Genomic DNA, 21,735 nt, shown 5'->3' with positions numbered 1-21,735 from the left:
TCAGTTACAATACACTTCAGTATATTTGGGTGCCTACATCCAACATTAAAGATATTTTAATCACAGCATAGAGAATAGAGATCAATGTGCTTAAAATGACAGATTATGAAACCAAATCGCAAACATGTAAACAGTGTTTGAAATCCTAACATTGTATGTGCAATAAAGTTTTTAAACTGGACAGTCGACTAATAAAAGGAAGTAAAAGAACATCTAATTCTAGGACTTGATCTTTAGGTTGGTAAGAACATAAGTTTTAACTTTTAAATTTGCACAGCAGATATCCGGACCAATCCGGATCCTTGTGTCCAGTCTTTTATCAACTTGTGTACTTCAAATTAGTTTTGAACCAGTTTTGAACATTCGTAAGTTCTCTCGGTGGAAAGTCAGTTCCGTATTTCAATGATCTTGATTGACCTTGAATGTACAAGAGAATATTAGCTCGAGCGCTGCTGAAATAGATATCTGTTGTGGTGCATGTATTAATATGTTTTTATTAGACATAAAACATTCCTTGATTAGTGTGTTGCAAGATTAGACCACATTAGACATTTAACAATTTTAGAATCAAAAATCCCCAAAACCACATGACAGGATACAGGATAATCAATGAGAAACTGGAAATGTCAAATTATTCGAAGGAGTTTTGTTAGTTTCTGCACTGTGATTTCTGCAGTATTGTATAATTTCATGTACATTGGTTTTCAATTAAAGATTCCTTAAAATGATAATTACAAACGGAAAATATAAAACAACTTTCTAATGCTCTTTTATTCTAAAACGAATCTCATCAAAAACATAACCTAGAAGTGTGACTTCTTGTAACAGTTTATGGTGAAAGGCACTTATTCCCTTCCGTACTGAACTAGAATGGTTAACGTAACTTTCACTTCGAATTTTTAGCACTGAACAGCAGTAGCAGCAATTATCTTGAAAACCTCCGACCAAGGACAAGTACTAAGATTTAAGGTTAGTGCAGCCACTATACGCCTAATAAGTTCCGTATGGTTATGGTGTTGGTTTCGGTGTGAATGAATGTATTAGTAATTTCACTACGTAAGTTGGACATAAGACAAATTGGATAAATTAAAAGTGATTGATTCTTCAGTGTGTGAATTTTTAGTAAAAAGTGTACTGGAAAAGGATTAGGTATGTTGCAAATTTATTTAAACAAACGTAAAGTGAATAAGACTACTACACAATATCACTTTTACTTTCTGTATCCGGGTATAATTTGGCAAGCATTCACAAATCACTACAGATACAGATATTTGATTAAAACAAATTTTACACGGACTTTCCAAAAATTCCATTAAAAAAACTAAGAATTTTGTTTTTCTGCAAGAATAGGATGATTAATTATTAATAATAAAAGACCATAACAATAATGTTAATATATGCCTAACTCGTTATGAACTTGGATGCTTATGTAACTTCATAAATCAATATTCCCATGAGTATAGTAGGTATTACAGAAGAATAGTTGGGATATTTTTTACTTTATTTATACTTTAAGAAATTGCCTGCAAGCTACCGTTAACACTATCTCGATAAATACCCACGTAGCACAATAGCCACGTTCCAAGTTGCTGTTGTTCTACTACCTATTACAACTACTTTTAAAAGAGGATATTTAATCCCATGCTTTAATCCCTTCTAAATCAATAATAACAATAATGTAGCCATGACACAAATATTTTAAAATGAGTATTTTTTATAGTGAAATATAAATTCCTGCTTTATCAATAATGTTTAATCTGCTAGGGTAATACATACATGTTATTCAAGATTTACAACATTGTGTCTTTTGTGGTAGGTACTTCCCCATTGTCAACCCATCAAAGCTTTTCTACATACAGTAATCGGTATATCAACTGCAGGAATAAAATTAAAATTGATTACACGTCAGCTTCGGAAGGATTCGAATTGCTGAAAAGAACTTATAATCCTCATTTTTGTTTGCTAAACTAATGTTTATAAATTTTTTATAAATTCACAAAATTCAAGGATGATTAATATGGCATCTGCATTAAAAATGCTAATGTAAATTAGTGGATCAGAAGTGCAGACTTCGTGCCATGGTTTAATTTGAACAAGCTAAACTTCCATCAGCTTATGAAAATATATAAAAGAGTTATACTTTGGTATTTACTACTTTACTTTTCAATAATTTACAGCACAGTGAACACAGTATATTTTCCAAATTCGACAGGGTTATAAAATTAGGGTATTGTGAATCATAATGGAGAAGTTAATAAGGCAAAACCACAATTGTAAATTTTTCGACGGTACCCTGCTCCCGTCCATTATTCGTTCCAGAGACGGTTTCAAGATAATGTGTTACTTTTCAAAAACTCAATTATTTGGGCAAATCAGAGTCTACATTGGTATAAAAATACAGTGTATTATCATATTATATTACACAGTTTTGTTTTTGAAATCTATACGTTACTTTCGTACATAAATAAAAACCTGGTGGTCTTAACTGTTCTGGAAAAAGGTCTGTAGATAGAAATAACCAATATAGCTGAACCATTTTTCCTCGCATTTTTCTATGGTCAAAGTCATATCTACGCCCTTTAGCAAGTTGTTGGTATAAAACCTTTATTTATGACGATAGACTCGGCCGGGGACCAATAACACAAAAGGATTATTCCGCATTACTAGGTTTAGAGGGGGCACATAACCTTACATAATTTAAAAAACTAAAAGACTATAGAAACAAATAAAGCTTAACTCTGTGTAGCCGGAAGTCAATAGATTTAAAGGATTTGAGGTTGAGGGAGTCACTACATTTAGATCGGGTCAATTTCCGTTACTCTTATGAAAGCCAATTTTTCATTTTTCACTCCGAAAGATTGCCATCTCAAGTCATTTTTACTTCCGGAGTGTAAGCTGAGGAAGTGTTGTAATAGGATATCCATCCTCTTTTCATGTTTTCTCGACGTTTCATGACCCCTACAGTACGAAAAAGTAGATCTTTCGTTTCCATCTGTCAGTCTGCGTCCGTCGTCTGTGGTCTGCCGTCCGTGTCGACTTTTATTAGAGGGATAATCTTCGAAACTAGTCGATCAATTGTTGTCAAATTCATTACAAAATTGTTCATAACAAATATTTAAATTTTATAAAATAACATAACATCCAGATTTTTGGAAAGATGGTCGCAACTTTATAACAGCATTCTACAATTTAACTTTGACACTGCAAAAACAAATTCTCTGAAATCTTGCAAACGTTTTATTAAGGTTATGTTAAGCATGCATAGTAAATCGATACCTCCCAAAAAATTCATGACGTCATCTCAAAATTTTGCCGAATAAATCCTATCTATAATATGAGCCTATACTTGTTTTATCAATGCATTGTTATTTTTTAGAATTGCTTATGTCGGATGTCTAAAAAAATAATGAATAAGACAATTTATTTTAGTGGTGAAATCAAGAACAGCTCACCTCATTTTCCAGAAACTTTGAGTATACATGTAGATATAAGGTGTTATGGAAAAGGTCTAAACTTTTCTATATAACATTTTATTTAAAACTCTATTCAAGAATCTAAATTTAAAATATGTATATGGACTATAAAAATTGCTACCGGCCTATGTGTAAATTCTGATCGGGGGTCTGAAATTTCCTGAAATCACGTAGGTGTTAAACTGCTACAGTAAACGTGTTCCAGCTGGAAAATGTCGGTTTGGACAACCGACACTGTACAGACGTCTCGCCTCCCGGACATTGTCCAAAGCATCATATCCGTGTATTCTATGATGGTATAAACCATTGTACCACCTTTTGCACTGGGAAAACTACGCGAATGTGGTGAGAATTCCTTGCCAACTGCACGTTTGTAATCAAACCACAACACACTCAGTAGTGTTTAACCAAAAAACCTGTCTGTGTCAACTAAAGTGATTTTTTTTATACATTGATCGGCTCGTTAAAACGGAAAGGAGAAAAAGGCCAAAAAATATGGCTTTTGGAAAAAATGTTATATAACTAAGTTTCATATATTGATGAGTTCTAATACCAGTTAAATTTTTTGCTTTCAGTTCCATAACAAGCTATACAACTTATAGCGGTTATCTCGTTATTATTAAAAAAATTAAATTCGCAAAATAAACTAACAAATATAATAAATTTTTCGAAGAAACTGTACTTGTTCGACTGTACTTCCGGGGCGAGGGAAATTCTGTCTAAAGAACCTTGGATCAATTTTTTATACGTTTCAATGTTGATTTGTTTCTATCCGGGTTAGAGACGTTTGACCAAATTCACGATTTCAATATAGATCTGTTGGACTTCGTTACAGTCAGTTATAGTAGAAATTACCATTATACTAATTTAACAGAAAAATCAAAAATTTTATCACCACCAAGATACTTGTATACTAAAGATCACTTTAAATACATACTAATAATATTTTACAACTTTAGTGAAAGAACCCAACCTGAAAAACTCTAAAACAATAAATTATACAGATACGACCGCCAAAGACCGTCTTCTTGGGACAACACTGAAAATTCTGTAGGCACGCGACATGGCTTACAAGTTTACAAGGACCCTAATGCGAAAAGCCGATTCGGCATGGTCAACCAAATAATCCTAATTATGTCATTAAATTTTATTAGTATGCTTTTAAAGTGATCTTACAATATGTACCGAGACACCAATAAAAAACACGTTCAAAGACACCCACGGGTTTTTAAAAGTTTGTCATAGAAACGATTTGTACCTAAGTTATGCGCACAATGTACAGGCATGCTTACATAAATCCCATACAACCTCACTTTTACGTAGTGTCAAAATCAATAGCGTGGATACAAATTCAGATTGTCAGTTGTACGGGATTTATATGAGCATGACTGTTTGGACACATACGGTAAAAATAATTGTAAATTTTTTTGTCATTATTTTCTTGATTATATGAGCAGAAAAAGTATAGTGTTAAACTCGTGAGAAATTGGTCATTCCACTCGGATGACTCTCATCCTCGTGCACTGACCAGTTTTCTCACTCATTGAACAATATACTATATTTTGTTTCCTGTTTTTCTGAATATCAATTAGTTAATTTTAGGAAGCACATTGCTATTAACCCCATTTAAAAGCGAGTATTTTTTAAAACTAGTGATTTTGTTGTAATATTTAAAAAATGAAAAGTGAAAATTGCTCTTTGAATTTAATTTTAATTGATCTGGAAAGATGTATTTGTTGTCTGAATTTAGATTTATTTTCCTCACTTTGCCCAAAGTAATTTGTATAACGAGAAAAAGTGCAACTAGCTGATATGATTCCAACCAGTAGATATGTGTCAATTTACATCAGGTGGAACAAACTTGGGTGGGTAAATTAAAAATTGGTCGAAGTTTGTTTCCTACAAATCCTGCTTCTTTGAAAAATGATAAAATTAGATTTTGCGAAGTTTGTTTTGTGATAACCTCTATAAAGTAAAAAGCAGCGGCATTAATAACACTCCTGCAACCCCTGCACTGTGGGGGCGAAAATTCCACAGGGACATCGAGATCATTTGTGTCAACAGGTGAAGTCGAAATTGTATTTTTGTAATAATCAATCACACCAGTTCACTCGAATTTGTATGAGAACATTTGGCAGCTAGTAAAATAATGGTCATTTCCGTTCATGAGTAACGATGGTCCCTGCCCGGACCTGGATTATTCTGCTTTCTAACATCTGGGAATTACCGGCACGCGACAACTTAACTTGTAAATATCTCTTCCTTTTGTACTACTATCCATCGTTACTGCCAATAAAATTTTATAGGGTACAATGAAATTTCCAAAACTATACGTACATTATTGCTTTTCATATTCACTTCACACGGAGTATAAAATTTAACATGGGAATTGCTATGGCCACTTTTAAAAAAGATACATTGTATATCCAAAGAATGTCACGTAGCAATGTGTTTGATTTGAATGAGTTTATCGCCTCAAAACGAAGGATTAAAATTATTAATAAGCCTCAATTGAACAAAATATTCTGAATATTAATATTATAATAATTCTTATTTTATTATTATTTTATTATTATTTTATTATTATTTATAATGACGTGCTTATTCTCGCATTTTCGAAGAGAAATGGCGTAACTCGTTCTTAATTTGATCAAAGAACAAGGCAGCTGGAACAATAAACAAATATATCAATCATAAATAAAATCAAGATAAGATTTGTAAACCACAAGTCAATACTTGTGGTTTACAACCACTTAACCTGGGAAGACAATTCTTCCCAGGTTAAGTGGTTTTTATGATAAGTGCATTGTATCGAAGTTGATGATGGGGACAATGGAGTAAATCCCTAGCCATAAATAAGAAAGTGGTGCATTTCTTGCATGGCCGTACATACTTTGTTATTCAACTCATATTGTCCGTCGTGGGTCGTGGGGTAATAATGAGGTGATAATGTTTGTTATCTTGTCATAAAAACCACTCTAAACTGGAAGTACTTGTACATAAATAGGTATATTATCATACAAAGTCGTTAATGTTCTTGTTCATGATATTCCTAGTATAGATACAAAATTTAACAACAATCGGTCCATTAGTTTCGGAGATTATCTGTCTAATAAAAATCCGGACACACGGCAGACAGACGGATACGTACTCTGGGCGTCATGAAAGGTCGAGAAAACGTAAAAGTAGGCAGTCGCCCGACGGTCCTCGTTTCGACCTGCTACCTACAAAGTCGAGATATCGTGCGCTAATGATAAATTCTTATTATATGATGCAAATGTTTGTGCGAAAATTTCGATGGTTAGGGAAAAAACTCAAAACGGATTCGTACATCACACGTCTAGGAGTGCATTGTTGTAGAACATTTAAATCATATAAACGTAGAATTATTTGAAATAACATCATCAAATTGTTGGTGGAGCTGGTTACCCAAATTTTGGTTAGCGTTTAACCATCTACATGATACGCCTAATATACATACAAAATTTGAGAACAATCGATCCAGCAGTTTCGGAGATTACGTGTCTAATAAAAATGGATACAGACGTCAGACAGATAGACAGACGAAAACAGGAGATTACTTTTTTCGTATTGTTGGGGTCATGAAACGTCGAGAAAACATAAGAGTGGCCCTTCGTCCGATGGACTTGATTATTGTACTTTTTACTTCCCGAGCGTAAGCAAAGGAAGTATTGTAATCGAGTCCGTCGGCCGACTCTCTACTTTTACGTTTTCTCGATCTTTCATGACCCCTAGAAGACGAAGAAATAGGTCTCCCATTTCCGTCTGTCTGTCCGTCTGTCCGTCCGTCTGTCCGTCTGCCGTCCCGGATTTTTATTAGACAGATAATTTCCGAAAGTACTCGACCGATTGTTGCGAAATTTTGTACTTATATTAAGAATATCATGTAGATGGTAAAACGCTAACCAAAATTTGTCTAATCATCCCCACCACTAATGCGATGACGTCACTTCAAAATTGTACATAGTAAATGGGTTTTCAATTGTATAAAATAACATAGTCCTACACATGTAGTTTACAACTCTGAATCGACTTTTCACCCGAAACGTCCAGATTTTTGGAAAAAAAATCAAAATTATAAAACAACATTTTGAAATTTAATTTTTAATCTGCTAACCAGAATGCTTTGAAATGTTGCAGATGTTTTAAGGCTATAAAGAGCATCATAAATCTTTAGTCAAAATATATTTGCTTATCCCCTCCAAAAAATTGATGACGTCAGCTCGAAAGTTTGCCGAATAAATCCTATCTAAACTGTAAAAATATGATGAGTCTGTACTTGTAATTTATCACTCCATTCATATTTTTTGGATTTGCATATACAGGGTGACTCAAAAAAATTAATGAATGCGTAAATATATTTTATTGATTTAATCCGAATGCTCTGAAATCTTGCAGATGTTTTAAGGTCATAAAGAGCATAATAAACGTTTAGTCAAAATATATTTGCTTATCCCCTCCAAAAACTTGATGACGTCAGCTCGAAAGTTTGCCGAATAAATCATATCTAAAATGTACAAAATATGATGAGTCTGTACTTGTGATCTATCACTCCATTCATATTTTTTGGATTTGCATATACAGGGTGATACAAAAAAATTAATGAAAGCGTAAATTTATTTTACTGATTTACTCAGAAACTACAAAACCGAATGCTTTGAAATCTTGCAGATGTTTTAAGGTTATAAAGAGCATAATAAATGTTTAGTCAAAATATATTTGCTTATCCCCTCCAAAAAATTGATGACGTTAGCTCGAAAGTTTCCCGAATAAATCCTATCTAAACTGTAAAAATATGATGAGTCTGTACTTGTAATTTATCACTCCATTCATATTTTTTGGATTTGCATATACAGGGTGACTCAAAAAAATTAATGAATGCGTAAATTTATTTTTTTGATTTAATCATGAACTGCAAAATCGAATGCTTTGAAATCTTGCAGATGTTTTAAGGTTATAAAGAGCATAATAAATGTTTAGTCAAAATATATTTGCTTATCCCCTCCAAAAAATTGATGACGTCAGCTCGAAAGTTTGCCGAATAAATCCTATCTAAACTGTACAAAATATGATGAGTCTGTACTTGTGATTTATCACTCCATTGATTTTTTTTTGGATTTGCATATACAGGGTGACTCAAAAAAATTAATGAATGCGTAAATTTATTTTATTGATTTACTCAGGAACTACAAAACCGAATTCTTTGAAATCCACTGCGAAAAAAAAACATAATAGGCATGCAGTCGTCACGTTTCCGACAGCGAGGGAAGTACTGTCTAAACTCTTTAGACCAATTTTTTTAAATTGTACCATCAAAGCTTGCAAAATGAATTTAAATTTTAAATCTAACACCCCAAAGTGTCTGGTAACCCCATGAAGTATAGTTACATATCGAATAATTTGGACGTATAGTGTATATACTGAGCTTGTGAAGTACAAAAACGTCAATAAAAAGGATTATAAATGGTGTACACTCAAACGCTATGATTTATTCAACAGGCAAATTTAAGGACTTTGTTAATCGATGATAACAGAAGCAGGACGTTGATCACATAATTATTCATCAAATTCCATTTACTTTTTATTGCTGGTCAATAAACAGGACACTTGATAATTGCAATTTCATTGTCTTCAGATTACATGTAATAATATTGATAACATCATGGGTAATACGTTCTTAAAAGTAATTTGGCCTCTTAACTATAAAGTATTGAATGGAAAGACGAAAACTTATAATACGCAAACATCGTAAGACAAAACTTTTATATTGCTGTTTTTTTTATTGAATGCACACACTAAACTTTTTTAAATGACATTTTATTAGCTTAAAGACGTTATATTTTTTATATTATTATTTTTTATCAGTAATCACATCACTACCAATAATTAAAAACAGATACACATGACCTGATAACACCTGAAACTGTTGCCAAATGCTAAGTGTACGTGATTGGCCTCAGCGTTAGTTTTGCACACGATACTAAATTGTAGTACTATGTAGCATCGTGTGCAAAGCAATGGTTTCTCAAACAAATATAGACCACTTTGTCAATATCCTTAACGTCGAATTTCGTTGATACTGCTCTATTTATTGAATTTGTGGTGTCGTGTGCACGGCATAGTAGGTTCGTGTGCAACGAGAATCTGAATAAATTGGATGAATACCGCCTAATTTTTTTTTAGTCTACCTCTCGGCTCTCGGTCATCGCAGCATGAAGAACAATACACTTTTTAAATTATTTTATTCCAAAGTAGTTTTATTCTCACAGTTTCCAGAAAATCAGAAATGAAGGTTCCTTACTCTTAGTCAAATAGGAAATTTGAATTTTAACTTTGCTGTTGTACATATCTTGGAAACTTCTTGTATAGTGTTAGTTATTCTTATCGAAGTAATTTTTTTGTTTGTTACTACGAAAACTTTAAACGAAGCAAACTAATACAAAAAGAGAAATATCTGATTTTTTTCTCTTGGTAGTAATGTCTAAATAACTGCTTGCAGACTACGCAGATATACGTACGTTTATGTATATGTTACTTCTTCAATTTAAAGAAAATTATAATACAGAAAAGTACTACTAGCTTCAAATCTAAAATAGTGGTCGTTTTTTGTCTTTAACAATTAAATAATTTCGAATACTTACTGTGATGCAAAAAATAATTATAAGTAAGTGTCTTTTTTTATTTCAATTTTGTTATCAGAGTTTCAGATTCTCATGTTAATTTCCTTGCTTTACGTCTGAAAATATCAACGCTATTATATTATTGCAAAAAAAAAAAATTAAATAGCTACTTTGTCCAATGCAACTGAAAAATATATACCGCTCTATATAAAAAAGTTGATGATTACTTACGGAAAAGGACTTTCATTTTTTTTTAAATCGTTTAATTTGGTGTACCACGGGTCATATGTAGATGCAAATTCCCAAGTGAATCACCCAATATGTGCTGAACTTAAGGAATCGTGTAATCGTTTATACTAAATAATAGTTTAAAAAACTAAAAAAACACGCTTTTATTGCTAATCGAACTAAAAACTAGAAAATAATTTTTAATGACAGAGTTTAATATTACAGTAGTAGAAGATCAAACAATCAATCATAATAAATCACCTCAAATTAAAATTATAATAAAATTTAAGTTATTAACAGAATAATTCAATTCAGAGTAAAAAGCGTGGGGTGCTTGATATTTTAAATATTACAATCATTCTATTGGCAACTATCTATGAGAGGATGGTTATGAACCGCAGTAAAATGCACCCCACGCTTTTTACTCTGAATTGAATTATTCTGTTAATAACTTAAATTTTATTATAATTTTAATTTGAGGTGATTTATTATGATTGATTGTTTGATCTTCTACTACTGTAATATTAAACTCTGTCATTAAAAATTATTTTCTAGTTTTTAGTTCGATTAGCAATAAAAGCGTGTTTTTTTAGTTTTTTAAACTATTATTTATTTTTCATTTTTTAGTCTGCGACAAATTCATAAATTGGGGAATTAATTACTTATTTAGATTTTTCTAGAAAGAACCACTCAGTGGTCTCCGTAGGATCGAGGATCCTGGCGGTCCTAATAAGGATAATGGGAAACTGTTATCAAATTATTGCATTGTCATCGATCCTTGAGACGTGTGCAAAGTTTCAAGATGATCAGACTTTTAGAAACCGATGAAAATTAAGCTCAAAGATTCCGTTACATACATACATACATAGATACATACAACCCAAGCTAATAAAAGCGTGATAAAAAGGATTTGGGGGTTTTTGTGAAATACACACATTTCATCCTTCCAGTATTCCTATCTGTTCGACATGCATATACTTCTCTGAAATGAACACATGTAATAAACTCATTGAAAGTGATTATAATAAACAGCTAGAAACGTCATGTTTATGATATTAAAATTGACCACTACTACCTCACAGCATAAACCGATTATTTTTTTTTTTTTTTGAAAGATATGTTTAACACATCGTTAATAATGAATTTATTGCGAACTTACAATATTTTACCATTAATAAACTAACAGAAAGGGATTAGGTTGTTTTTGTAGTCCACTCTATCATTGTTACGTTGTTTGTTTTTCTGTACATAGCTGTTTGATAAACAACTTTTATCGTGTTAGATTGCCACCGCAAATTATCTTCAAGTACATCTTGTGTCTATGCCAAAACTTTCTTTTCAGGCGCAACAAGGCATTAAAAAGTACAATTAAACAATACAAGGGGCAATGAAAATGAAGTGTCTTTAATGTAATAATAATATATTATTAATCCAGATTATTTTATCAGAATCACAAATAACATTCGTCCTTAATGAAGAATTAAACTAAATTTTATGTCAATAATCGATAAGCATGTCCCCAAAAACTGTATCTTTTAGAAATCACACTAAAACACCTTTTTAAAAATTCCATCGTAGAGGTCAACATTTATTTATACACCCCACAAAAGTTAAGTCAATAAATCTTATTACTGGAAAATATGTCAGCGTAAGCTATATATCAGTTTGTGGAATAAGTGAATTTTCGTTTCACGCTAAATAAAAAAATCCAGGAAATTTCGCTTTACAATCTTAATGATAACTGCAACAAATCTCAAGCGTCGAACTTCTATTCCTATTTTCATTTAATCACTTATTCATTAATAATATATTTATTACAGTTTAAGGTCAGCAGAATAGAAGCATAAAAGTATAAAACAGTTCACTTTTTACAGGTAGGCAAAATGTTCCTCGGTCGTTGACTCTGTAGAAAGGAATTTGCAGCGATTTCAATTGGTTGTTTTTTACAAGTATCGTGCAAACAAAAGGCAAAATAACTATTTCAAAATTGGCTATAAGATTAACTATCAAAATAAAATGTTAGAACGTATGTAGCATCCGATTGCAATAAAAATAATGAATCGACAATTTTTGATACATACGGTTATTACTGCAGCCCTAACTTAATTAACACTTATGTGGAGCACTTCAGTGTCGTAAATGAAGACTATATTTTTAATGAAATTTATTCTAGTATATAGAGTTCACAGTTCTTAAAATTAGAAATAAGAATACGCCACTGATAATATATGTATGCATGTATTTTTTCAAACTGCCTCATTATTATTTATTTTATATATAACTTCTTATATTAAAATATGTTCGCTTTATGTGGTGACGGTGACAGTGTCGGTGATAATTTCCCTCCATTAAACCGCAGATCTATCGGTAGGCGATAATAATCGTGAAATACTTTTTATTTGACTAATCGTCACTCTATGAATGAAAAGTTAGACCAGTTCAGATCCTTGTTGTAAGCAGACAACACTGACTCTTTTGCAAGAAGCAGTCCGTATATTTTACATGGGTTTCATAGGTCAGTTTGTTATAAGTGTAATAAACTATAATTGTACCTCCAGTTTGAAAAATAATAATATTACATATTAGACTAAACGTGATTTGATTCACCGTATATATTATTAATTAATTATACGCGATTGGAATTATTTTATATTGTTTATCTAAATTTGTACATATTTATATTTTTTTTATTTTAGGAAATATGGATCATCATGCACATATGGATCATAGTGTTCACGGTATGGATAGCCATCCACTGCATGACGGTATGGATATGACTACTGATATGCCTCCACATTCAATGGATGGTCATATGTCAATGGCGGTAAGAAATAAATTTATAATTAGCAATCATTAGCAGGTGTTTGTTCTTTTTTTAAATTTAAAAATGACAATTAACATCCTGATCAAAAAGTAGTGCTAAATTTTTAGTAATTATTATTAGTGATGGACACTGTAGGCTTTTTTCTAATTGTTTTCTGCTGTGCAGTTATTTACCTTTAAAATAAATATTTTTTTACACAAAACTTGTTTTCAAATTTTCAACAAGTGATTTTTTTATTATTAATAAAATCACTAAATCGCCCACTGACAAAATTTTGGATTATAGTGTAAAATTATTTTTAAAAGAAAAAGATATTTTACATCAATCTGTAGCCTTTTAATCTTTGAACTCAACTACAGACTACGCACGTAAAGTGATGGAGATAGCTACAACTTTGTTGCTGATCATTTTAAAAATTGTCAATTGTCAAGAAACACTTGCTAAAAAATCAATTAAAAGGAACAATGGGGTTTCGTGTCATTTCTATTAAAAACTATGATAAAATTTGAAATAGATTCTAAAATATGATAACAACAGAAAAATCTAATTTTAAAAATATGAAAACTCAAAGTAACATTGCATTTCAACACAAAAAAAATCTAATTTTAGTAGCAGTATACATATATGTACTGTAAAACCAGCACAGCTTAGGTAGATATTTTTGAATAAGAGTATTGTCATGATGCCCTTTGCTGAGCTCTCATTTTACAATTTGTGACTATTTTATTTAAAAGCCGTCAACGTAAATTCATCAATATCTGTCACACAAAAATCTTCCTTCGGTTAAGGTTAGTTCTTGTTTTTTAGGCCTCGTCATGAACTTTTTATTGGGAATAAATATGTTATAATTTTAATATGTACAATATAAGAAGCTAGCGATGAAGCAATTCGAAAAAAAAAAAAATATTACCGAGTCAAGAAACTCGTGTCTCCGGATTTTTCAATAAGTTATTTAATATTTTTTGTGTACTAATTAGATACTCATATTGTTGTTTAATATGTGTATATAAACACATATATAATAAATCTATTCACATTTTTTTTCTAGACAACTTATAAACATAATCAGTTTGAAAAGTTAAGGCATATTACAGAAATACTAACAAAATAGCATTTTCAAGCATGTTTATCAATACAAATTTATTAAATCCTTTTTTTTAGAGGATTCATCAACTTTTTGTAGGAGATGAATAGACTTTTAATGTTCTATAGTTCTTAAACAATGTTGGTATATGGTATGGCGGGCGTACCTGTGTATAATTTATGGTTTTAGAATTTTGCGGGTTCGGTTCTGTGACTAAAGTTGTAAAATTTTATTAGTATTATATCTAAAGTGATCTTACAATATACTGCCAAAATTTCAAAGAAATTAAAACGTAGTTTCTGAGATATTCTGTGTAAATTATGAGATGACGATTAAATAACTGTTGTATAAATTTTGATTTGCACAGTCCGTGAGTTTTAGAAAATTTCGTTGACCCGTTTATTTGAGATAGAGATCCATCTTCATTCAACACATACCATTAAAAAAAACGCGCTAAATCTTGTTGTAAAACTATGGTTTTGAAAAGTAACCACCCAATATAAAACGACTTTGAGTCGTCAACAAACATTAAGAGCAAATATTCTGCGATCACAAATTTTCATCATTATAGGGAAAATAACAGTTGTACTTTATAAGACCTTTTGAAGAACCATATAAATTGATACAGTTTAACGAGGCATATTTTGAGCAGTTGGTATTTTTTCATAAAGTTTTATTTATTTTAAATTTGATTCCTTCAGTTTTCTTTTAACCTTGAAATAGTTACACATTTAAAAGCTTCGTTAGACGGAACTATAATAATATTAAATGTAGAAACAAACAATTATACCCAAAAATATCTATACTCGTCTTACAGTTGGAAAACATCCATCAAACATTCATATTTTAAGTGAACTCTTTTCTAACCATTAGTATTAAGAAAATATGCAATTTTTTTATCTAAGTTACAACCACAAATATGTTTTTGGAACAAGTTATTTAACTGGATTTTAATAAATTGAGATCAAGTTATCTTATAACTAAAAAATCTGTAATATATAGAAAACATTAACTAAAATTTATATTTTGATGGTCGAGAAAATCTGATACATCATTTAAAAGTTTATATATATATATGTATATTAGGGTGATTCAAAAAAAAATAATAATTTTTTTTTTCGTGTCAAAGAGGTTCAAAAGTTTCTTTTCAACGTAAAAAAATACCAGTTAAAAGTTGAGCTCTTAATATTAATATTAAGACCGTCCGCATCGCGTTTTTCTATTTCCCATAAGAATAACATGGGAAAATTTTTGTTTGCACCTTCTGATTTTTATTGCTAGCCCGTCGTGTGTCGTGAAAAAAATTCAATCACATATTTTTATAGAGAATTGAACGCTCTACAAAAAGTGTCTCCTATGATTTTGCGAGAAACCTGACTATGATTTTTTAACCCACTGATGCTGAAAATGTTCGGAAAGAGTTTTACTGGCCTTATTATAGCATAAAATTATAAACAATTACTGTTTAAAAAACTAAATTTAAAATGTGTATAAATTTTTGTGGTGATTTATTCCAATAAGACCATCAAATTTATTGTAATGCATCAAAAACGTCAAAATTTGGATGAATTTAACTTTAGCCTAAAATAACTCTTCAACTATCAGGTTTCTCGCACAATCATAGGAGACACTTTTTGTAGAGCGTTCAATTCTCTATAAAAATATGTGATTGAATTTTTTTCACGACACACGACGGGCTAGCAATAAAAATCAGAAGGTGCAAACAAAAATTTTCCCATGTTATTCTTATGGGAAATAGAAAAACACGATGCGGACGGTCTTAATATTAATATTAAGAGCTCAAATTTTAACTGGTATTTTTTTACGTTGAAAAGAAACTTTTGAACCTCTTTGCACGAAAAAAAAAATTTTTTTTTTTTTGAATCACCCTAATGTATATAAAACCGCGCTAGTGCTTCTTAGTAACAAGTTATTTTTTTATGGCTGTTTACTCAGAATGCCCAAAAAATATTAATTACTGTGTAAGTAACTGTAAAAGTATTATTATCTTCTCAATCTCTCATATAATCTCCCCAAAATTCTGAAAACCCAGTACTTTTATTATGAATGCTACATATCAAGCATGATATAAAAGTAAAGGGTTGTTGACGTTACTAAGAGGAAAAATTATTAAATAAATAGTTATCTGTCGAAATACGCTGTGATGTACATGTGTACTGATTGTGTTTCTGAAACAAAGAAAATTAGGTGCATGCAGTTTGTTTTTTTAATTTTGTCGTTTTTTGAGTAGTAATTTATAACATAGGTAAATACTAATAATATTGTATTAAAATAACTATACCATTCTAACTATTATCGTATTGCACATTTGTTGCAGTTCCACACTGGTTTTAGTGAAACTGTGCTGTTTGAACAATGGAAATTTTCAACCATCGGAGGATTAATTGGTTCGATGATTGGAATTTTTTTCATGGCTGCGCTTTATGAAGGTCTTAAGTATTATAGGTAATATTGAATTAATTAACATAATTATCATGATTCTAATTTGTTGACATTGTTGCCATTACAGGGAATATCTATTTTGGAAAACCTACAATGCTTTGCAGTATAGAGCAGTAACTCTTCCCGAAAAAGGTGTGGTATCAGAAGACAACCAAATAGTCCAGTAAGTTGCCAAAATAGCGTACTTTGTTTGTGTATTAAATCAGAACTGGGCTAAATATTGTAAGCAACAAATATAATTTTGATCAAAGGCTCAAAAATTATAAATATTATATTTATTTACGTCGTCATGATAAAAAAATGTATTTTTTAAAATGTTTTCATTAATACGATATATAGAGTAATATAATATAATAATTCTATAATTTTTTTCTGTTGGCCGAAATAGAATTAAACGAAAAGACATTTTACGGCTTGATTACCTATTACATATGAACAAACTCCCCTTTTTCTCTGTAAGGGATTCAACCTTTCAATTCTGTTCGTTACATTTGTGTTTCAAGTTATAGTAGCATTTTTTGAACGTTGTGTTTTAATCACTAGTATTTATTCTTGCAGACATGAATAAGTATCTTATGATAAATTTTTGCCTTAAGTTTGAGAAGTCGTACCCCCCCTTGGCTTGTAGTTGTCTATTAATTGTGCCATTTAAAATTATTTGTAAAAAGTAGTTGGATAATTAAATAATAAAAACAGAATACCAAAGTCTTTATTCAGCGTCATCATACTCTTGTTAACACCAACTGCTATTTTCACACATCACATGAGCATAGCATAATTAATTATTCAGTGCGCGGAATTATATCTCAGTGCTGCAATCCCCCAGTTGAAGTAAGGTATGTTTTACGGCGAGTAGCGGGGACGCTTTGATCTGGTCCACAAGGCCGTAGCCAGTGCTTCGTACTAAGAATGTTTACGTTTGGTAAAAAAAGTACTTCTATATTATTATATTACTTCAAATCATAATACTTGGTGCCCTTTTTAATTTTCCAACCATAGGACCACAGATTTGTGATCCTGAAATATTATAATTATGTTGATATAGTCCAAAAGGAAAATATATTTGTAATCAAAGTATTGACACCGCAGCACTGGATCGAGCGTATGAGATATTATTCCGCGCCTTGTTAATTATACATATATTCCAGTATGAAATAAATTACTGATTACAAGTACATATTAATAGATTATGGGAAAGTTTGAAAAGCCTATGCATCAAAGAATATTTAGCATAAAGATTATTATTTATTATAAAGATAACTTGAAACCATTTTTTTTTTTAAACTATCGTTTACAAAAAAATATTGTATTGTTATTCCTATGTAATTCTTTGCACATTGCATTGTGTTTTTTAATTAATAAATGTTTTGTTTATCTAGCGTGGTTGGAGAAGTCATCCATAAACAGCCGTAAGTTACATATTTAACCGTAAATGCACCGCACCCTATAGTTTTTTATTAGTCACAATATTAATTTTTAATTCCTTTCGAATAGCTTATGCTTCTATTACCACCATGTGTTCTAACAAGCTTTTATTAATAATTGCATGTAAAAATATGAACATCACATTGCTGTTTCCTACTCGAAATGTTTTCTTTAAAACTCAAGTAGCTACTAACATCCAAAAAATCTTATTTCTTGGAAGATGGAGGTATGATTTTATTTGCTGAGCATAAGTAATTTATAACCGGTTCGATTTAACGAATAGCTAAAATTGCATGTTTTCTTAATTTTTGATAACTTATAGAATAGGAAAAAGTAGTCCCTCCATTTTCGGATATCTATTATCTGTCTATGGTTTGAAGTGATTTTACTGAGCATGCAATCTCTGTATCCCACTGGACAATTTGTGGTGAAATTATAAATGTATTTTTTCAACATCATAAAACTCTGGCCAACATTTGCTTAATAAACTGTACATAAAATGTGAAAAATAATATGCTCCTGTAAATTGTTGAAAAAAAAATCACAATAGAAAAACAAAATTTTACAATTGATCATAGAAACTAAGGAACTACTGAGATTTTACACATGCAATTTTGTTTGAATGATTTAGAAAACCAGTAATACATGTAGTTTCTTATCTACTTCTATTTTTAGAATTGTTGCTACAGTTGTGTCAAAAAAATTAATGATATAAATCGTTTATTTTATTTAATAAATCAAAACCGACGCATCTCATTTTCTTAAAATTCTAGTAACGCAGGGTTGTTATTAGTACGGTACCTATCCCAATTGATATAATTTGCCTCCACTAAAAACTTAATCACAAAATTTTTCTAAACAACTTGACTTGAAGCAAACGCATAGCATACTCATTTACCTATATTTTAATAATTCGTCCATATTTGTATATTAAGTTAAATAAAAATAATTTCGTAGAATCAAATTTTATAGTATATCTAAGAAATCGGACTTAGGTTAATTGAATGTGCTTCAGAAGCGAGGAAAGTTCTGTCTAAACAACTGAAGACAATTTTTTTACAATTTGTTTACAACTAATAACAATAGTTATTCATCTGTAAACTTTTCAACATCATATCGGTGTTAGGTAATTAATATACTTTATGATTACCATATAGATGATAAAACATGATCAAAATTTCCACATAGTTTGATCTCTTGATTAGAGAGCATCGACTAAAATTTATGCATTCATGCCCATCAAAAATGTGATGACGTCGTCTCAAGAAATTATTAAATCAATTTTCTTAAAGATATGTCTTCCAGTCCAGTGTTATTTTGTGTTTTGGTAACATAGTTTGATATTTTGAAATAATAATATATATGTAGATGGAATAAAAAAATGAGAATGAAGTAATTTCTTTATCAAATTAGTTCAAAGACGGCTTACCACATTTTTACTAAATTCGAAGAATATTGAAATTTTTATGTTGCTCTGTACATATCAAAATTTATGTCGCTATTCACGCAAAAAAATGATGGCGTCATCAGAAAATTTTATTAATAAAATATCACTTTAATATGCTGCTGTACTTAAGTTCTATTTTATTTTATTATTTAAGGGTCTTCCTAAGAAATCAAGTTAACTAAATAGAAATTTACGATTTATCTAAGAAATTAAGTAATGGACTTCCTTAAAATTTTAAGAAGTAAACACTAGTCTTGATTTAGTGTTTACAAAATGTTAACAAAATTTTCTCTAATCATCTGCAAAAAACTGATGACGTCAACTCAAAATTCTGTTGAGTAAATCTCGCTTTAGATGTGTAAAATGACATGCTGCTTTATCTGTGGTTTATTAGTCCTGTATTGTTTTCGACTTTAGCATAACGAATTACAGTTACCTAAACGTTAAAATGTTATTACATAATAATCAGAAATCTAAATACAGGTACAGCAAAAGCTTAGAACCGTTAAAATATCTGACATACGAGGTATTGCTCACGATTCAAAAAGCGAGGGAAGTACTGTCTAAACTTGTTTTTATTCTCCCGTGTCTTGGTATAAAAAATATTGAAAAATGTGTACATACAGACATGATGCAATCCATCATCCTTGGCAAGAATGAGATCCGACATTATGTTATCAAAAAATGAAAATTTGTTTTAGATATTTATTACGTAGAACTATAATATACTGAGATTTAATTTTTTATATGCATTTATACGATCGATTTATTGATTTTCTCACTGATATTATTTGTTACAGACCCACTATGTTGAGCGTCATGCATTTTTACCAAACGGCTCTTCACATGATTCAAATGGTCCTATCGTACTTTCTTATGTTAATTTTTATGACATATAATGTGTGGCTATGTTTAGCAGTTGTACTAGGAGCTGGTGTAGGATATTTCTTATTTGGATGGAAAAAGTCAGTTATTGTTGATGTGACGGAACATTGCCATTAACTAAGTTAAGTGAATAGGTAATAAGCACATTAAGTAGCTGTAAGGACTATATACATTCAGATGTCTTGCCAGTGCAGTATGTAAATTAATAGAGAAAAAAAATCATATTGTTTTTAATAAGACTGACAATTTTAAGTGCCTGCATTTTTTGTCAGTTGTAACGACTTAGTTTTCTTTTAATGTGTTATTACTTTTTTTTTTTTTTTTGTTAAATAATGACATACAGAATGCACTCATCTCGTAATTGTGTTGTGAGCCGAGCCTAATTTCTGGACATATTTTTCCTTAAAAAAAATTGTAGAAGTACAGTCATCTTCTGCAATATGCTTGTTTATGTTTAGTCACTATAATTTCCCATCAAGATTTTGGCTAATACAGCTGGATCAATAAATACTGTTTCAGGTGGCAATAGAATTAACCAATTCTGAGAAATTTTCTTGCGCTGCTATTGCCGAATCTAATCTAAATGTTTGACACTATGTCATTTTGGAGCGCTCAAGAAAGTTAGGTAATAACATTTTAATAATAACACACTTTGATTGAAATTAGATGTCAGTGTCAATCATGTCACTTCTGACAACGGGAAATAAGGTGGTATGGCAGGTCTGCAATTCTGCTAATTTCGATGAAAATTTGTTGAAATGTTGACACCAACTGAGGGAGTAATTATTGATCGCACATCGTACTGTATGCCTTTGCCATTTCTATTGAAACACCACCTGTTGATTTTACTTAAAATTTAGCTTTCGGTTGATTGCCAACGGCTTTTAGTTAGAAAATTATCTGAATATGAACGTTGCCAAATTTACAATTAACAAGTGGTGTTTCAATAGAAATGGCAAAGACTTATATTTGTTTTAAACATCAAAATCATTTATATTGAGTTTTTCATCAAATAAACCATAATCTCAAGTTTACTTACTTTGTTGTTCTTGATTAAACCTTCCAGATCATATAGGTATAAAAGTTGAACCTGCTGATGGTTTTATTATGTAGACAACAATCTCCGAAACGATCTGTGATCCTACGAAATTTTTGGTGTTGGTAATCGTTCAGACGATAAAATACAGCACTTGGAACATTTCTATAATACAAAATGCAAAGGTTGGTTGACCACTTCATTTCATCAGCTATAGCGGCCATGCAGA

General features: G+C 30.7%; 1 protein-coding gene across 8 annotated transcripts; it reads left to right on the top strand.

Moving 5' to 3' along the window:
• The first annotated feature begins 99 nt into the window (after positions 1-99).
• On the top strand, positions 100-21,504 carry Ctr1a (Copper transporter 1A). Of its 8 annotated transcripts, none has more exons than XM_064056255.1 (7): positions 100-237; positions 904-969; positions 13,039-13,166; positions 16,589-16,716; positions 16,781-16,876; positions 18,093-18,122; positions 20,386-21,504. In XM_064056255.1, the coding sequence occupies exons 3-7, from the start codon at positions 13,044-13,046 to the stop codon at positions 20,585-20,587; spliced, it is 579 nt and encodes a 192-aa protein (XP_063912325.1). In that variant the 5' UTR covers positions 100-237; positions 904-969; positions 13,039-13,043; the 3' UTR covers positions 20,588-21,504. The 8 variants fall into 8 exon arrangements, with proteins under 8 accessions (XP_063912325.1, XP_063912328.1, XP_063912326.1 ...); XM_064056256.1 differs by lacking the exon at positions 100-237 and adding an exon at positions 347-365; XM_064056257.1 differs by lacking the exons at positions 100-237; positions 904-969 and adding exons at positions 1,038-1,056; positions 1,109-1,149.
• The last annotated feature ends 231 nt before the right edge of the window (positions 21,505-21,735 follow it).

Source organism: Zophobas morio, unplaced genomic scaffold, assembly GCF_036711695.1.
Source record: "Zophobas morio isolate AGI-343-1 ecotype UQ-CSIRO unplaced genomic scaffold, CSIRO_AGI_Zmor_V1 ptg000014l, whole genome shotgun sequence".
Lineage (NCBI taxonomy): Eukaryota > Metazoa > Arthropoda > Insecta > Coleoptera > Tenebrionidae > Zophobas > Zophobas morio.
Note: the sequence above shows the minus strand (reverse complement) of the source record. Positions and strands in the feature narration are given on the sequence as shown.